This window comes from Muscardinus avellanarius (genome assembly GCF_963383645.1).
Source record: "Muscardinus avellanarius genome assembly, chromosome: 11".
NCBI lineage: Eukaryota > Metazoa > Chordata > Mammalia > Rodentia > Gliridae > Muscardinus > Muscardinus avellanarius.
This window is the reverse complement of record NC_137797.1, coordinates 70,935,730-70,954,284: the sequence shown is the minus strand read 5'-3', so window position 1 is coordinate 70,954,284 and position 18,555 is coordinate 70,935,730. Positions and strand designations below refer to the sequence as shown.

Below are 18,555 nucleotides of genomic sequence, written 5' to 3'. Positions count from 1 at the left end.
CGGGCCGCGAAGGCGGGAGGGCGTGGCCAGCGCGCCTTCCGCTCGCCGCCCCTCTAGCCCCCGGTCTCGCTGCTCTGGCCTCCGGGGCCGGCCCGCCGCGGGGCGCTCCCGCAGGCCGGCGCTCGGGGGGCGCGCGGAGGGCGGGGGGAGTTCCGGTTCCGGTTCTTTGTGCAGCTGCCGCGGCGGCTCCGGGAAGATGGCGGCCCGGGCGGGTTTCCAGTCTGTGGCTCCCAGCGGCGGCGCCGGAGCCTCAGGGGGCGCGGGTGCGGCGGCTGCTCTGGGCCCGGGCGGGACTCCAGGGCCTCCCGTGAGAATGGGCCCGGCGCCGGGGCAAGGGCTGTACCGCTCCCCGATGCCCGGAGCGGCCTATCCGGTGAGTGTGGCAGGAGGAGGGGCGCGCGGCTGGGGGCGGGGCTGAGCGGGGGCCTGGGAGTGACAGGGGAGGGGGAGGAGGAGGAGGGACTGCCCTGGGAGGGGTTCGTGCCCTGGCGGGGGAGGCCGCTAGCATCCCCTCCTGCTCCCACAGGCATTGTTTCCGTGAGGAGTCGACACAGAATCGGGGTGGATGAAGGGCCTGGGATGCGCGTGGAGTGCAGAGGGGCTTGGGCAGTGTCAGCGCTCACGGGAACACCCTAGGTGTAGCTGCTAATTGAGGTCAGCATCTAAAGAGACAGCTAGCTGAGCAAATGTGGCACTAGAGGAGATGTCTCATGAATCCGATCCAACGTAGCCTGAGGAGAATTTGAACATGATCAGGCTGTCTCTTATCTTTTGGGCCCTGTTTTTCTATGGAATCACTACTGGGACAGAGGAAGTTCCAGTTATCTATATTTCAGAGAGGCAGAGGTCTCTCCTCTCATTGTCCTGTACCCCATCTCCTGCCTTTGTTTCATTCAAAGAATTCAGGCGTCTCCTCCTTTCACTTTTTTGGTGGATTTAGCAAGGGAAGCCATGACATCGATGGCTTCTCTCCCCTCTCTAGAGACCAGGTATGCTGCCAGGCAGCCGAATGACACCTCAGGGACCTTCCATGGGACCTCCTGGCTATGGGGGGAACCCTTCAGTCCGACCTGGCCTCACTCAGTCAGGGATGGACCAGTCCCGCAAGAGACCTGCGCCTCAACAAATCCAGCAGGTCCAGCAGCAGGCGGTCCAAAATCGAAACCACAAGTAAGATGACCTGGGGACAAAAGAAGGGAGGGAGGGGGAAGACCTATGGAGAGAGAGGTGGTGGGAGTATCTTAATCAAGTAGTAATGGTGCTGTGTCAGCAGATGGTGTTATCAACTCATCTTTGAGAATGCTTTATGGTGGTGGTGGTGGTGGTAGTGGTGGTGGTGGTGATGGGAATGATGGTGGTAATGGGAGGGGGTCCTCTGATTTGAGAGAAGCTTCATGGGCCCTCAATTTTACCAGAAATGGAGGCGCTCTCTGCTTATCTTCATGTCCTGAATAATTCTATCCCAACCTGATAATAGTATTTATTCCATACAGTGCAAAGAAAAAGAAGATGGCTGACAAAATTCTACCTCAAAGGGTGAGTTCAGGCCGTGAATATTCTGTGTGTGTGTGTGTGTGTGTGTGTGTGTGTGTGTGTGTGTGTGTGGTACTGGGGGTGGAACCCAGAGGCTTTCTACCTCCGGGCTATACTCCCAGACCTTTCTTATATTTTATTTGGAAACAGGGTGTCACTAAGTTGCTGAAAGCCTCACTAAGTAGCTGAGGCTGGCTTTGAACCCGTGCGATCCTCCTGTCTCAGCCTCCCAAGCGCGGGGATTACAAGCATGCGCCACCACGCCCGGCTCGTGAATCTTCTTGAAGGTGTGGTGAGTTTGAGAATAGAGATGATTAGCCCAGTGTGGTGGTGTATACTTGTAATCCCAGTACTTGAGAGGCTGAGGCAGGAGGATTGCAGGTTTAAAGCCAGCTTCAGCAATTTAGTGAAGCTCTCAGCAACTTAGTGAAACCCTGTTTCCAAATAAATAAAAATAAGGCTGGGAGAATAGCTTGGATGTAGAAAGCCCCTGTACCACACATGCACGCACAAAAAGAGAATAGATGGTCAGCTCTGGATCCCAATTATTTTTCTGTTTCTAAGATTCGTGAACTGGTACCAGAATCCCAGGCCTATATGGATCTCTTAGCTTTTGAGAGAAAACTGGACCAGACGATCATGAGGAAACGGCTAGATATCCAGGAAGCCTTGAAACGTCCCATCAAGGTAACACAGGAAAGCACCAGGCAAAGAGCCAAAGGAAAGGACTTGGGGACCTTCACCAGGCTTAGGATGAGAAATCAAAGGCACAGCACAACTCTCTTTGACATTTAAATTGTATCTTTCCCTTCCGCCTACAAACCAAGAATTACATTAGGAGCATCAGAACAGCCGGGGGGGAGGGCTTATTTGGGGCTTTGATATCTTGCACCAGAAATATACCCTGTCCATGTTTTTGCCGTAACTGCTCTGCTGCCTTGGGAACCTGGCACCTTGCATGACTTTGTCCACCTGGCATCTCAGTGTATGCACTTTTACTCAGGCTAGTGGCCTATACTCCTTTTCTAAATAAATCTTCATCCACCCACCTAAGGGACCGGGTAGATAGCACATCTCTTAGGACTAATTTTGGGGTTTGGGGCATCCTTTGTCTTCAACATTAAATCACTGAAGCCCCACCATCAATCCTGTTTCTGCCTTCCTCAGCAAAAACGGAAGCTGCGAATTTTCATTTCTAACACTTTCAATCCGGCTAAGTCAGATGCCGAGGATGGGGAAGGGACGGTGGCTTCCTGGGAGCTTCGGGTAGAAGGACGGCTCTTGGAGGATGTGAGTTGAAGGTCCACTGTGGTCGGCATCTAGGGTGGGAGCTGCTGGGAATGAGCAGTGTTGTCCAGTCAGCAGGAAGCCTGAGTGGTGCTCACAGCTCCCACTGGGAGCATGGGGGAGAGGGACACTCTGTTCCCTGCACAGAAAACAATAGTATTTTGTATCTGCTCCCCAGCTTTGGCCCTCACTAGTATCATATCATATCGAAAACCTTATTGTCCTGGGATCTGATTTGTTGTTTACTGTTCTCCTAGTGCTGCTGCTGCCATTGAATTTAACAGTATCTGCAGATTATTAAGTTTCTGTTTTTAAATCAAGTGAGTTTGCACTTAGCATTTGAGGCCATGTTTCCTCTCTGAGTCCTTAAGGTCCTTGATTCCCATTGTAGTGTCTCCATCTTTTCTAGCTTTTATTGGAGATACCCCGCATTTTATGTGGGATAGATTTCTCCGACAGGCTGTTTGTTGCTTCATGGGGAGCATCAGCTGACAGGTGATAGCCCCCAAACTTCCCACCCCAGAAGCTCCTTGGGGAAGCTCACCTTTCTGTCATTCCCTTACACATTCTGGCTCTCTATTTTTAGTTGCTCATAGGCAAGCTAATTTGAATGTATTTTTTGCAAGAGAATAAGGGCTCAGTGTCAGAGTCTCCTTCTTCTCTATATAGGTCTAGTCCATCTGCCAGTCGTGTTGTTCTCTCTAAATAAAGCTGGTTTTGTTCTGGCTGCTTATTGCCTGTGATTCATTTCCCCTCTACAGTTAGACTTTCTCTGTTCAAACTTGCTTTGTTATGTGCAACGGTTTGGGTTAGCTTGGCGCATTCCCTGAGGGACATGAGGTGGGTAAGTCTGTGACCTTGTCTGTGTCAGAAGCTGCTTCTTCAGAGTTCGCTTTGTTTAGTACCCACACATGCCTGCCTTGCCATCTAAGAGAGATGCAGAAGACAGTTTTTAGGTTTGTTTGCCATTGCTGTTGTGGGTTCTTTTTTTAATAAGACCTTGTCTTGAGAAATTTCTTCCAGCCCTTTCTAACATGACCTTTCTTCTTTTCTAGTCCGCCTTGTCCAAATATGATGCCACCAAACAAAAGAGGAAGTTCTCTTCCTTTTTTAAGTCCTTGGTGATTGAATTGGACAAAGACCTGTATGGACCAGACAACCATCTGGTAGAAGTGAGTAATTCTGCTTTCTAGATTTTGACTTTGTGACTGGTGGTTGATAGACTTGGAAGCTTTATAAAAGGGCCCCACGTAGACAATTCTACAATTTTAGTTTGTACATTGACCTCCAGGTGGCACTAGCTATGTTTAGTTTGTATCCAAGAGCTCTTGCAATCTAACTTATCTTACCTTTTTAATGTTGTTATCCTGGCCACTGTCCTCAGTTTCAAGGGAAATTCTAATGGAGGCCTCTTGTACATGCCAGGCCATGTCTGCTGTGCATCTTGCTTATTAATACTTGTGAGTTGTAGTTGTCCATACACTGGTCATACTTCTTCCTGGTAGTAGTTGCGATAGTTAAAGGGGTTGGCTAATAGTACTTCCCTAGCGTACCTGGGGCTTCCTTTGGGTCCTTGCTCCCTTAGATTCACATTCCATACCACCAGAAATCCTTTATTACAATGCCTGATTGCACAATGTCTTGAAGACCCTGTTAGAATGACAGCCGGGTGTGGTGGTGCACGCTTGTAATCCCAGCACTTGGGAGGCTGAGACAGGAGGATCCCAGTTGGTAGAAAGCCTCAGCTACTACTTAGTGAGGCCCTTTGCAACTCAGTGAGACCCTGTTTCAAAATAAAGAATAAAAATAGGGCTGGGGGTGTAGCTCGGAGGTAGAATGCCCCTGGGTTCAATCCCCAGTACCTCAAAAAAAAAAAAAAAATCAGAATGACAGTCCAGCACTCCACGTGAACTTAACCTGCTCCTTTCTTTGCCAGTGTAGCCGCAGCCCCTTAACCTCAACCACTAAGAGACATGGAAAGGTCTTTACCATCTAATAAGGGAAGTAAGTCATAGAATCAATAGAAATTTGTAAATCTATTTAACTTAATTTTATAGAAGTAGAGTATAGTGGTTAAGAATGTGGACTGGAGAATCAGACACACTAGATCTCAAATTGCAGCTCCACCACTTTGACCTAGGCAAATTACTTCATTCTTCGAATCTGTGAAAGAAATACCTATCTCGTATGAATGTTTGGGAATTAAATAGCAATCAGGCATATGTCCTAGGATCTTTTTGCACATAGTAAATAGTAAGTGGTAGTTACATTATGTTTCTGTTCACATATGTATTATCCATTATAGATTAAAAAAAATTATCACTGGAAATTCAGGCTAATTTAAATGATTCCAAACAAAATTAAAAGGTTTAATTTGCTTATATACAGACCATAATCCTAAAGTCATATGCAGCTTTTAGAAATACCTCATGCTATTGCTCTTCTCCAGTAGCCTCAGTAATCAAAGTGGAATGAATGTTCAGTCATTACAGAAGCTCTTCCCTCCCACCCTAGCTCTTCCTCTGGGAGAGCACCCCCTGACATCTTCCTCTCTGTAGTGGCACAGGACCGCCACTACCCAGGAGACCGATGGCTTCCAGGTGAAGCGGCCGGGAGATGTGAATGTACGGTGCACTGTCCTACTGATGCTGGATTACCAGGTATTCTGTGGTGGCCTGAGGAGGCCCAGCTTTCATAGCCACATCCCATCAGCAGTCTGACATTTAAAGATTTAAGTCTAGCTATCAAAAACTTGCCATTTTAGTATAGAAATAGTTCTTGTTCAGCTTGATGTCTCCTAGTATTTTCCCACCATAGAGAAAGCACTACATTAATGTTTGCTGACTAGATTGAATGTATTTCCATACTAAGCACCCCAAAGTACATATATTCATAGTTTACTAATTTCATCCCCTATACTCTGGTACTCTGCAGCCTCCCCAGTTTAAATTAGACCCTCGCCTGGCTCGGCTCCTGGGCATCCACACCCAGACTCGTCCAGTGATCATTCAAGCACTGTGGCAGTATATTAAGACACATAAGCTCCAGGACCCTCATGAGCGAGAGTTTGTTATCTGTGACAAGTACCTCCAGCAGGTAGGTAGAGATTCATTCTTCTTTTAGAATCCACTGGTGTGCTAATTATACTCAAATGCCAATTTGAAGTTGCTTCTTGTTCCCACAGATCTTTGAATCTCAGCGCATGAAGTTTTCAGAGATTCCTCAACGGCTTCATGCCTTGCTTATGCCACCAGAACCCATTATCATTAACCATGTCATCAGGTAAGGTGACGTGGGGGAGGCCATGGTGTGCTGGAGCTGGCTTGTAAACACTGGCCCAGCCATTTGTCAGAATTTTGGGATTTTGCAAGCAGGTTATTAGAGATGCTGTTACTTAAATTATGTGAACTTATAATTTATTATACTAAAAGTGAGGCCAGGCATGGTAGTACACACTTGTAATCTCAGTACTTGGGAGGCTGAGACAGGAAGATCACAGGTTCATGGCCAGCCTCAGCAACTTAGTGAGGTCCTCCACAACTTATTTAGACCCTATTTCAAAAATAAAGAATAAGCTGGGCGTGGTGGCGTACGCTTGTAATCCCAGTATTCGGGAGGCTGAGACTGGAAGATCGCGGTTTGCAGACAGCCTACTTCGTGAGGCCCTCTGCAACTCAGTGAGACCCGGTTTCAAAATAAAGAATAAAAAATAGGACAGGGGTGTAGCTCGGAGGTCGAATGCCCCTGGGTTTCATCCCCAGACCCGCAAGAGAGAGAGAGAGAGGGAGGGAGGGAGGGAGGGAGGGAGGGAGGGAGGGAGGGAGGGAGGATGAATTAAAAATCGGTTGGGACAGGAGGATCACTATTTGCAGATAGCCTCAGCTACTACTTAGTGAGACCCTTTGTAACTCAGTGAGACCCTGTTTCAAAATAAAGAATAAAAAGCCGGACATGGTGGCACTCGCTTGTAATCCCAGCATTTGGGAGGCTGAGAAAGGAGGATTGCGGTTCGAGGACAGCCTTAGCTACTAAGTGAGGCCCTTTACAACTCAGACCCTGTTTCAAAATAAAGAATGAAAAATAGGGCTGGAGGTGTAGCTCCGAGTTAGAATAAGCCCCTAGGTTCTATTCCTGGTACCGGAAAAAAAATATATATATATGTAACATATATATTTAAAAATAGGGCTGGGAGTGTAGCTCAGAGGTAGAATGCCCCTGGGTTTCATTCCCAGTACCGCAAAAAAAAAAAAAAAAAAAAAAAATTGGGCTGGGCATATAGCTTGGAGGTAGAATGCCCTGGGTTCAATCCTCAGCGCCACAAAATATCGAAACAAGGCTGGGCATGGTGGCACACACTTGTAATCCCAGTACTTGGGAGGCTGATGCAGGAAGACAGCGCAGGTTCGAAGCCAGCCTCAGCTACTTAGTGAGGCTCTCAGCAACTTAGACCCTGTTTCCAAATAAAAAATATAAAATAGGTCTGGGAGTATATCTCGGAGGTAGAAAGCCCCTGGGTTCCATCCCAGTACCACCAAAAAAGAAAATCAAAATATAAAATAGGTCTGGGAGTTTAACTTAGAGGTAGCCACCAGGTTCAACTGCTAGTACCAATAAGTAAATAAATAAATTAATATATGTGAGGGTGATAAATACTCAAAACGTAATATATTCTTTTTTTTTGGTGGTACTGGGGGTGGAACCCAGAGGCTTTCTACCTCCGGGCTATACTCCCAGACCTTTTTTATATTTTATTTGGAAACAGGGTCTCACTAAGTTTCTGAAAACCTCACTAAGTAGCTGAGGCTGGCTTCGAACCCGTGTGATCCTCCCATCTCAGCCTCCCAAGTATGGGGATTACAAGCGCGCGCCACCACGCCCGGCATTCAAAACGTAATATATTCTGATTTTTTTATTGTACTGGCATTTACCCTCTTATGGATACTCATGTCTGTGTGGTGTAGTTACTGCTATACAATAGTGTACAATTGCACAACTCCCTGATCAGTGACAGAGGATTGGTGGCTAGAAATCTGCAAACACAGCCAGGCATGGTGGCGCATGCTTGTATTCCCAGCATTCGGGAGGCTGAGACTGGAGGATCGCGGTTCACGGACAGCCTCAGCTACTTAGTGAAGCTCTCTGCACCTCCGTGAGACCCTGTTTCAAAATAAAGAATAAAGCTGGGCGTGGTGGCGCACACTTGTAATCCCAGCATTTGGGAGGCTGAGACTGGAGGATCGCAGTTCGCAGACAACCTCAGTTACGTAGTGAGGCCCTTCGCAACTCAGTGAGACCCTGTTTTAAAGAATAAAAAATTGGGCAGGGGGTGTAGCTCGGAGGTCAAATGTCTCTGGGTTCCATCCCCAGACCCATGAAAGAAAGGGAGGGAGGGAGGAAGGAAAGAAGGAAGGAAGGAAGGAAATAAATAAATAAATAAATAAATAAATAAGTGCTGGGCGTGGTGGTGCACGCTTGTAATCCCCGAGTTTGGGAGGCCGAGACAGGAGGATTGCGCAGGTTCGAAGCCAGCCTCGCTAGCTTAAGAGACCCTGTTTCCAAATAAAAAGAAAAAAAGTATAAAAATAGGTCTGGGAGTGTAACCCGGAGGTAGAAGGGTTTCCAGGAACCTCAGTACCACCCAAAAAAAAGAATAAAAAATAGGGTAGGGGATGTAGCTCTGAGGTCAAATGCCTCTGGGCTCCATCCCCAGACCTGCAAAAAAAAAAAGAAAGAAAGAAAGAAATCTGCATGTCGGGCGTGTTGGCGCATGCTTGTAATCCCTGCGCTTGGGAGGCTGGGAGGCTGAGACGGAGGATCACATGGGTTCTAAGCCAGCCTCAGCTACTTAGTGAGGCTTTCAGCAACTTAGTGAGACCCTGTTAACAAAATATAAAAAAGGTCTGGGAGTATAGCCCGGAGGTAGAAAGCCTCTGGGTTCCACCCCTAGTACCACCAAAAAAAAAAAAAAAAAAGAAAGAAAAGAAAAGAAATCTGCAAGCACTGCAAATCAGGGCCCCACCCCTTTGCAGGATAAGTTGTTAACCCTTTATCAGCTTATCACTAATGGGAAAGGTCAGCAGCGCTCTCTGAATGGTAGGCCATTCTAGTCTGAGACTCTAGCACCATTGCTGCTATTCATTTCTTAGTTTAGAAGATAGAAATCAAGACATCTCTAGGCAGATAGGGAGTGAAAAAAGATGTTTCTCAAAGCAGCATGTCTCTGTAGTTAGGTATTGCTTTTCTTTCTTTTTTTCTTTTTTTCTTCTTTTTTTTTTTTTGTGGTAAACTGGGGTTCCTGGAAGCCCTTCTACCTCCGGGCTACACTCCCAGACCTATTTTTACATTTTTATTTGGAAACAGGGTCTCCTAAGCCAGCGCCACGCAGCTGAATCCTCCTGTCTCTGCCTCCCAAGTGCGGGGATTACAAGCGGCGCCACCACACCCGGTTTATTTTTTATTCTTTAATTTGAAATATGATCTCACTGGGTTGCAAAGGGCCTCACTAAGTAGCTGAGGCTGTCTGTGAAACTCCATCCTCCTGTCTCAGTCTCCCAAATGCTGGGATTACAAGCGTGCGCCACCACACCTGGCTTGGTATTGCGTTTTGCTTTCCTTTCTTTGCTTTTTTTTTTTTTTTTTTTTTGGAAACTGAATCTTGGGATATTCTACTTCTGAGCTACACTCCCACACTCACAGCTCTGTTTGTTTTTTTGTTTTGTTTTTTGTTTGTTTGTTTGTTTTGCTAAATTGAGAGGCTGGCTTCAAACCCGCAGTCCTCTTGTCTTAGCCTCCCAAGTACTGAGATTACAAGTGTGTGCCACCATGCCTGGGTTCCTTTGCTCTTGAGTCCAGTAAAGAACTGCCTTTCTTTGGACCCTGAACCATCACTCACCCAGGAGTAACTTCTACAGCTTATTTACATTGGATCCATAGAAGTTATTCTCTTCTGATTCTTGTGCTAAAAATTAGGCCACCTTTTCTTTTTTCTATTTATTTATTTATTTATTTATTTATCTTCTTTTTTTGTGGTACTGGGGGTGGAACCCAGAGGCTTTCTACCTCTGGGCTATACTCCCAGACCCATTTTATATTTTATTTGGAAACAGAGTCTCACTAAGTTGCTAAGAGCCTCACTAAGTAGCTGAGGCTGGCTTCGAACCTACGCGATCTTCCTGTCTCAGCCTCCCAAGCGCGGGGATTACAAGCGTGTGCCACCACGCCCAGCTTTTATTTATTTTTTATTATTATTGTTTTTGCATTGCTGGGGATCAACCCAGGACCAAACACATACGAGGCAAGTGCTCTGCCAACTGAGCTAAGTCCCTAGCCTTATGTCACTTTAATCATGTGTATATTTTATTTAACCTTATTTTGGGATTCATTTTACCTTAAAAAGGAAAATTATAAATAAGATTCTGTAGTAGTTTCCTCTGGGGAAAAAGGAACCTTTCACTTGATGCATTTTGTACTATTTGAATTTTTACCATTGATTATCTTAAAAAGTCATCTCTAGCCGGGCATGGTGGCGCACGCTTGTAATCCCCGTGCTTGGGAGGCTGAGACAGGAAGACCGCGCAGGTTCAAAGCCAGCCTTGCTGTCTTAAGAGACCCTGTTTCCAAGTAAAAAAAAGTATAAAAAATAGATCTGGGTGTGTAGCCCGGAGGTAGAAGGGTTTCCAGGAATCCCAGTACCACCAAAAAATTAAATAAAATAGTCATCTTTAGCTAGGTATAGTGGCTCCCAGTACTTGGGTGGCTGAAACAGGAGGATCAGTATAGCCAGGCTCTTAGCAACTTAAGCAAGACCTTGTTTCAAAAACAAAAAATGGGGGTATAGCTTGAAGATAGAATGCCTCTGTGTTCAATGCTCAGTAACCCCCAAACACACACAAATTAACTTTACTGAGAATTTGTATGTAATAAATTACAGCCATTTAAAGTAAGTATAGTTTGAGCCAAGCGTGGTGGTACACTTTTGTAATGCCCCCAGCATTCAGGAGGCTGAGCAGGAGGATCACGGTTCGTGGACAACCTCAGCTACTTAGGCCTTTTGCAACTTAGTGAGACCCTGTTTCAAAATAAAGAATAAAAAATAGGGCTGGCGGTATCACATGGAGATAGAATGCCCCTGAATTCCATCCATAGTACCGCAAAAAAAAAGATATAGTTTGAAGACTTTTTATTTTTGTGGGTCTGGAGATAGAACCCAGGGGCATTTGATCTCCGAGCTACACCCCTGCCCTATTTTTTATTATTTATTTTTGAAACGGGGTCTCACTAAGTTGCAGAGGGCCTCACTAAGTAGCTGAAGCTCTCCGTGAACTGTGATCCTCCTGTCTCAGCCTCCTGAATGCTGGAATTACAAGCGTGCGCTACCACATCTGGCGTTTGAAGACTCTTGATATATAATATATAGCATGTGGTTATCACTACAATGAAAGCTTAGAATTTTTTTTTTTTTTTTTTTTTTTTTTTTTTGTGGGTCTGGGGATGGAACCCAGGGGCATTCGACCTCTGAGCTACACTCCCTGCCTATTTTTGTATTCTTTATTTTACAATAGATCTCACTAAGTTGTAGAGGGCCTCACTAAGTAACTGAGGCTGTTCGTGAACCCTTATCCTCTGGTCTTAGCCTCCTGAATGCTGGGATTATAAGCATGTGCCACCACGCCCGGCTTTAGAATATTTTTCTTTTTTCTTTCTTTTTTTTTTTTTTTGCAGGTATGGGGATGAAACCCAGGGGCATTTGATCTCCAAGCTGCATCCCCTGCCCTATTTTTTTATTCTTTATTTTGAAACAGGGTCTCACTGAGTTGCAGAGGGCCTCACTAAGTAGCTGAGGCTGTCTGCGAACCGCGATCCTCCAGGTCTCAGCCTCCCAAATGCTGGGATTACAAGCGTGTGCCACCACGCCCGGCCTAGAATATTTTTCTTGCACCCGAAAGTTCTTGGGCTCTTTTGAAGTGAATTCCTTTTCTCTTTATCTTTAGGCCATGATTTTGGCCCTGTATAATTAGGTCTCAGTGACAGCCCTTTATTGGATCTCTTTGGTTTTCTCCCCAGTGTTGACCCTAATGACCAGAAAAAGACAGCTTGTTATGACATTGATGTGGAAGTGGACGATACCTTGAAGACCCAGATGAATTCTTTTCTGCTTTCTACTGCCAGCCAACAAGAGATTGCTACGCTAGACAACAAGGTAAGCATCTCTGCCCTGGATTGTTTTGGTACTACCAGCCCCCATCAGTTTCTAGGCTGCCTTTTGATTCTTGAGTTAATTTAATTACATGAATACCCAGCATATCTTTGCCGTTGTATTTACTGCTGATTGGAGCCAAAGCCACATGAGTTCTGATTCTCGCTATGCCATTCATTCATGCATTCACTCATTGATTCATTCATTCATCATGGTACTGAGGATGGAACCCAGGGACATTCTTCCTGAGCTATACTCCCAGCCCTATTTTATTTTTATTTTGAAACAGGATCTCACTAGAGAGTCTCACTACATTGCTGAGGCTGTCTTTGAACCTGTGATTCTGTCTCAGCCTCCCAAGTACTGGTACTCCCAAGTACTAGCCACCACACCTGGCTCTAATTTCTTTGTTTGTTTTTGGCTATGCTGGAGGTTGTACACGGGGCCTTGTATGTGCTGGGCAAGCACTCTACCATGGAGCTACATCCCCAGCCTCCATTAACTGGTTTTTTGGGGGGAGGAGGAGGGCTACAGGGGGTAGAACCCAGGGTTTTTTCTACCTCTGGGGCTATACTCCCAGACCTATCTTATTTATACTTTATTTGGAAACAGGTCTCACTAAGTTGCTGAGAGCCTCACTAAGTAGCTGAGGCTGGCTTCGAACCTATGGGATCCTCCTGTCTCAGTCTCCCAAGTGTGGGGATTACAAGCATGTGCCACCATGCCCGGGTTGGTTGGTTGGTTGGTTGGTTTGTTTGTTTGTTTGTTTGTTTGTTTGTTGGCACTGGGGGTTGAACCCAGAGGAATTCTACCTATGAGCTAAACCCCCAGCCCAATTTTATTTCTTACTTGGTAACAGGGTCTCACTAAGTTGTGGAGGGCCTTGCTAATTGCCCAGGCTGGCTTCAAACCTGTGATCCTTCTGTCTCAGCCTCCCAAGTACAAGCGTGTGTGACAATGCCTGGCTCATTTGCTGTTTTTATGTACCAAGTAGTCTCATCTCTTTGAACACATTGTCTCATTTCATTCTCACAGCAGCTTATGAAAATAGGCATCATGAGCCGTGCATGGCGGTGCACACTCATAGTCCTCAGCAGTTCAGCAAGACTCTCAGCAACCCAGTGAAAGCCTGTTTCAAACAACAAAAAATAAATAAAATAAAAACGGGCTGGGTGTGTAGCTTAGAGGTAGAATGCCCCTGGTTTAATCCCCAGTAACACACACACACACACACACACACACACACACACACACACAAAACAAATGATAACTCCTACCACTGTCATTACTTTGATCTTCATTACCCTTTGCATTGTTAGGCACAGTCTCTGCAGGCAAAGCCAAAAGTTCTCTGGAAGCCAGGCGTGGTGGCGCACGCTTCTAATCCCAGCATTTGGGAGACTGAGACCTAAGGATTGTGGTTTGCAGACAGCCTCAGCTACACTGGCGCTCTGCAACTCAGTGAGACCCTGTTTCAAAAATAAAGAGTAAAATATTGGGCAGGGGGTATAGCTCGGAGGTCAAATGCCCCTGGGTTCCATCCCCAGACCTGCAAAAAAAAAAAAAGAATTACAAATGGCCAGGCGTGGTGGCACACGCTTGTAATCCCAGCATTTGAGAGGCTGAGATAGGAGGATCATGGTTTGTGGACAGCTTCAGCTACTTGTGAGGGCCTTTGAAACTCAGTGAGACCCTGTTTCAAAATAAAGAATAAAAAACAGGTCTGGGCCGGGTGTGGTGGCCCACACTTGTGATCCCAGCCCTTGGGAGGCTGAGACAGGAGGATCGCACAGGTTCAAAGCCAGCCTCAGCTACTTAGTGAGGCTCTCAGCAACTTAGTGAGACCCTATTTCCAAATAAAGTATAAAATAGGTCTGGGAGTATAGCCCAGAAGTAGAAGGCCCCTGGATTCCACCCCCAGAAGCACAAAATATAAATAAGTAAATAAATTAATTAATTAATTTTAAAAATAGAACTAGGGGTGTAGCTTAGAAGTAGAATGCCCTGGGTTCCATCCACAGTACCACAAAAAAACGAAAAAAGAAAATGGACTATGGACTGCAAGTTGGGGACTCTGGACTACGAACTGGGGAGTAAGAATCCCCTCAGTGGATTAAGTATCCACCAAATAGTGTTGGGATTTGAGACTTAACAGGGAAACTTCCTCACAAGGGGTGGACAGAGACACAAGCAGATGCACGTGATCTGCTGAAAACTGCCAAGAGCTGGAGCAGTGGAACTCTATGCAGTGTCCCGGCTCTGGGCAGCACCCACTGCTGAGGCTGGCAGTGGCACATGGAGATGGCGGCACTATCTGCCATTTAACACTGTGTTTCTCTAGCACAGAAATAGCGTGTACCAGCTGGGTGTGGTGGCTCATACTTGTAATCCCAGCATTTGGGAGGCTGAGACAGGAGGGTCACGGTTCAAGGACAGTCTCAGCTACTTAGTGAGGCTCTTTGCAAGTCAGTGAGAACCTTGTTTCAAATTAAAGAATAAAAAATAGGGATGGAGGTATAGCTCAGAGGTAGAATGCCCCTGGGTTCCATCCCTAGTACCACAAAAAAAAAATAAAAGACTAAAAAAAATGATGGGGGTGTAGCTTGGTGGTAGACTGCCCCTTGATTCCATCCCCAGTACCACAAAAACAAATAAATAAATAGCCAAGCGTGGTGGCGCACGCTTGTAATTACCTGCGCTTGGGAGGCCGAGACAGGAGGATTGCACAGGTTCGAAGCCAGCCGCGCTGGCTTAAGAGACCCTGTTTCCAAATAAAAAATATAAAATAGGTCTGGGAGTGTAGCCCCGAGGTAGAAGGGTTCCATCCCCAGTACCATCAAAAAATAAAAATAAATAAATAGATAAAAGTAAGAAATGGTAGGCGGGTATGGTGGCTCATGCTTGTAATCCCAGCATTTGGGAGGCTAAGACAGGAGAATCATGAGTTTTCAGACAGCTTCAGCCGCTTACTGAGGCTCTTTGAAACTTGTGAGACCCTTTTTCAAAATAAAGAATAAGCCCAGGCATGGTGGCACACGCTTGTAATCTCAGCTTGGGAAGCTGAGACAGGAGGCTCGTGGTTCGAGGACAGCCTCAGCTACTTTGCAACTGAGTGACACCCTGTTTCAAAATAAAGAATAAAAGCCAGGCATGGTGGCGCACACTTGTAATTCAAGCGCTTGGGAGGCTGAGACAGGAGGATCATATAGGTTTGAAGCCAGCCTCGGCTACTTAGTGAGGCTCTCAGCAACATAGTGAAACCCTGTTTTCAAATAAAATATAAAATAGGGCTGGGAGTATAGCCCGGAGGCAGAAAAGCCGCTGGGTTCCACCCCCAGTACCACCAAAAAAAAAAAAAAAAGGAAAGGAAAAAGAAATTGTGTGTGCCTTCTTCCTTTCAGATCCATGAGACAATAGAAACCATCAACCAGCTGAAGACCCAGCGGGAGTTCATGCTGAGTTTTGCCAGGGACCCTCAGGGTTTCATCAATGACTGGCTTCAGTCCCAGTGCCGGGACCTTAAGGTAAAAAAAAACGAAAGTTCTGGATGAAGTTAGAGAGGTACATACCTGCTTTATTTCTGTCCAGATGGTGAAGAGTTGGGGGGGGGGTGTTGAGGAGCCAGATTTTTCTTTGGCACATTTTACAATAGGTAAGGAAATGGAGGCAGAACTACCAGCTGTGGGTTCAGCGTGTTTTCAGTGCTGTCGTTGTGCTCCATATTTTCACAAATACTGAAAGAAAGACCTGATCTCTCCAACTTGCATTCTGTTTGGAGGAAATAGGCCATATGATTAAAAAGTAGTAAACCACATAAGACATTATTAGAACTTACCAGAACCGTTAAGATAATTCCTAAATTATCTAATGAGGCTAGAAGTGTTAGGGAAGGCTTCATGGGACATTTGTGATTTGAAGATACTTCCCAGAGAGGGGAACACTAAGCTTGGGCAAGAAGGCAGGCGTGGACATGGGGGTGACGGTGCCCTCAGTTCTTGCCCAGCCTGCGGTGGCTGTGGCCACAGTTAGGGACGCTGACCATAGGGAAAGGGAAGGAGCACCGTAGGCAAGACAGTGGCTTGTGAATAGCAGGGATCTGGCCTCGTGTTCGTGCTGGTACTGCTGTGGCAAACCAACAGAGCCTGAGTGGCCTAAACAGATCCTGGTCTCAGAGTTGCGTCGGCAGGGCTCGTTCCTACTGAGTGCTCTGAGGGCCAGCTTGCTCCAGGCCTCTCTTCTCGCTTCTGGTTACCTTGAACATTCTGTGACTTACAGACTGCTTTCTTCTTATGTCTTCACATCATCTTCCCTCTGTACCTGTCTCTGTCCAAATTTCTTCTCTTTGTAAGAATACCAATCATATTGGATTAGAGCCTACCCTAATGACTTCATCTTAATTTGATCATCTACTGAAATCCCATTTCCAAATTAGGTCACACTCACAGTTACTGGGGTGGGGAAGGATGCCTAGAGCAGGCATGAAGGCAGAAACAAGTCTCTCCTCTCCCTTTTCTCTCCCCTACTCGCTCTCTCAGACCATGACAGATGTGGTGGGCAACCCAGAGGAGGAGCGCCGGGCTGAGTTCTACTTCCAGCCTTGGGCTCAGGAGGCCGTGTGCCGATACTTCTACTCCAAGGTAAGTACCTGGGCACATGGAGGAAATTGACAGAAGTCCAGGGGGCCACACCCCTGATGGGGTCAGTGGTTTTAAGTACTACTAGCTTCTAATATGTGTCACCTTCCACAACTTCCACTATTTTCTCCTTAGGTGCAGCAGAGACGACAAGAATTAGAACAAGCCCTGGGAATCCGGAATACATAGGGCTTCTACAGCCCTAACTCGGCTGCTCCAGTTCTTTATTTGGGCCCCATGCCGCCTGCCTCGTAGCACCTGCCTTGGTCTTGCTTGAGGCCTTCCAGGGGATGCCGTTGGTTCAAGGACACACCGGAATGAAGAGGGTCTCGCATTTCTGTCTTATAAGACACCTGTTATCCTCTTCTCTCACTCCTCCCTTCCCATCCCCCAGCTTCCCTTTGCCCCACAAAGTTCCCACGTGCCTCTGTCCTCCCCTGGTCTACGTAGGACCTCTAGGTAGTTAGAGAGAGAACCTGTAGTGGTGATCAGTGCTCTGAATGGACTGGGCCTAAGGCCAGGTGGTCTCCAAGGGGACTAGCTATACTGGTCCTGCCCTTCAGAGACCCAGGAGTTGGGAGCTGTAGCCCTTTCTCCAAGACTCAGGCCTGGGGGCGCTCTGTAAGCTAGTTGGTCTTGGCCCTCCTAATAACAGAATCCAATTTCCTTCCTTCCCTCCACAGGTTTGGAGCAAACTCTCCCTTCACTTGTTGCCCACTAGACTAAAGGAACCCTGGCTCTTGGGCTCCACTGAGCCCCAGGTCAGTCCCCGGCCCTCTGCTGTCTCAGTGTTTCTCTGACTCCTTATCAGGGTCCACATCAGTATTGGAGTTTGTTCTAGAACGGTTGTTCCCTTCTACACTCCCTGCAGCTGCCCTTTGTAGGATTCCCCCAGGGCTGCCGCAGCCCAGACATTTGGGTGGGGGAATCTTGCCTTTCCCTGTCAGCCCAGGGATTTAAGCTGGGTGCTGTCATTGCCAGCAGAAGCTATTCCTTCCTTCTGTTGCTTAGAAGAGTGACTTGTTGTTTCACTCTACCCTGCCCCCTCCCTTAATGCAGAAACAGGCCTAAAATCAAACGGGTAAAGCCCTGGGCCATTCCTGTCTTCCTGTACACTGGTAACTTCTAGGGCTTTGAGGAATGAACGCGCCCAGGGCTGGAAACCAGCTCTGAGTTAGGTTTGTGACTCCTCCCTTTCCCTGCCTCACAGGATTGTGACTCCCCAGCCCCTGCCCTCAAAGCTTCAGACCCCTCAGGTAGCAGCAGGACCTTGGGATCTTGGCCCCTTGGAACTGAGATGGTTTTGCCTCTTTCCAGGAGAGCCTCAGATTCTTCTTCCAGGTTGTATCACCCCCAAGTTAGCACTTCCCAGGCTCGCAGACTCAACACAGCAGGGTGGGAGACAGCTGGGCACTAGGATTCCGCCAGCCAGCCCGGGCTCTGAACCCACAGACTGACAAAGCCCCTGCTTCCCCACCCCTCCTCAGGCTCCTGCGAGCACAGCCCCACCCCTACCCCTCCCCGTTCTGCACTGGAGACGGCAGTTTTCTCCCCATCTTCCTTCCTGCCATGTTTCCACTCAAAAGGTTCTCCCCACAGTGACACTGGACAGCCCTGGCAGCTGAGCCCCGGCCCAGCTCTTGGCGGAGCCACGAGGAGGGAGCTCAGCACTCCTGCAGTGTCCTTGTTGATCACTTTTTATTAACTGAATTATTATGTTTTTTTCATGGACCAAAATTTTTTTTTGTATTGTTCCCTTAAGGATGTCACCCACTTTTAATAAAAGAACCTTCTGAAGGGTGAATCCCTGCCTCCTGTGGCAGAGCTCCTCTTGAGCTCCTTCACCTTCAGCACCGTCAGCCTGGCTTGCAGTATCATTTTATTTGACAGATATGTATTGAGCAC

The 18,555-nt window shown here is 47.0% G+C and overlaps 1 protein-coding gene across 3 annotated transcripts; it reads left to right on the top strand.

The window, feature by feature from the left end:
- Positions 1-196: 196 nt before the first annotated feature.
- On the top strand, positions 197-16,839 carry SMARCD1 (SWI/SNF related BAF chromatin remodeling complex subunit D1; the record flags this gene model as incomplete). 3 transcript variants are annotated; one of them, XM_080706472.1, is made up of 13 exons in its annotated part: positions 197-373; positions 983-1,170; positions 1,494-1,536; positions 2,098-2,220; positions 2,701-2,823; positions 3,876-3,992; positions 5,379-5,480; positions 5,755-5,916; positions 6,005-6,102; positions 11,884-12,019; positions 15,418-15,540; positions 16,552-16,653; positions 16,786-16,839. In XM_080706472.1, 13 exons carry the CDS (start codon positions 197-199, stop codon positions 16,837-16,839), a joined length of 1,548 nt encoding a protein of 515 aa, XP_080562598.1. The 3 variants fall into 3 exon arrangements, with proteins under 3 accessions (XP_080562598.1, XP_080562599.1, XP_080562600.1); XM_080706473.1 differs by lacking the exon at positions 3,876-3,992; XM_080706474.1 differs by lacking the exon at positions 15,418-15,540.
- Between the last annotated feature and the right edge of the window lie 1,716 nt (positions 16,840-18,555).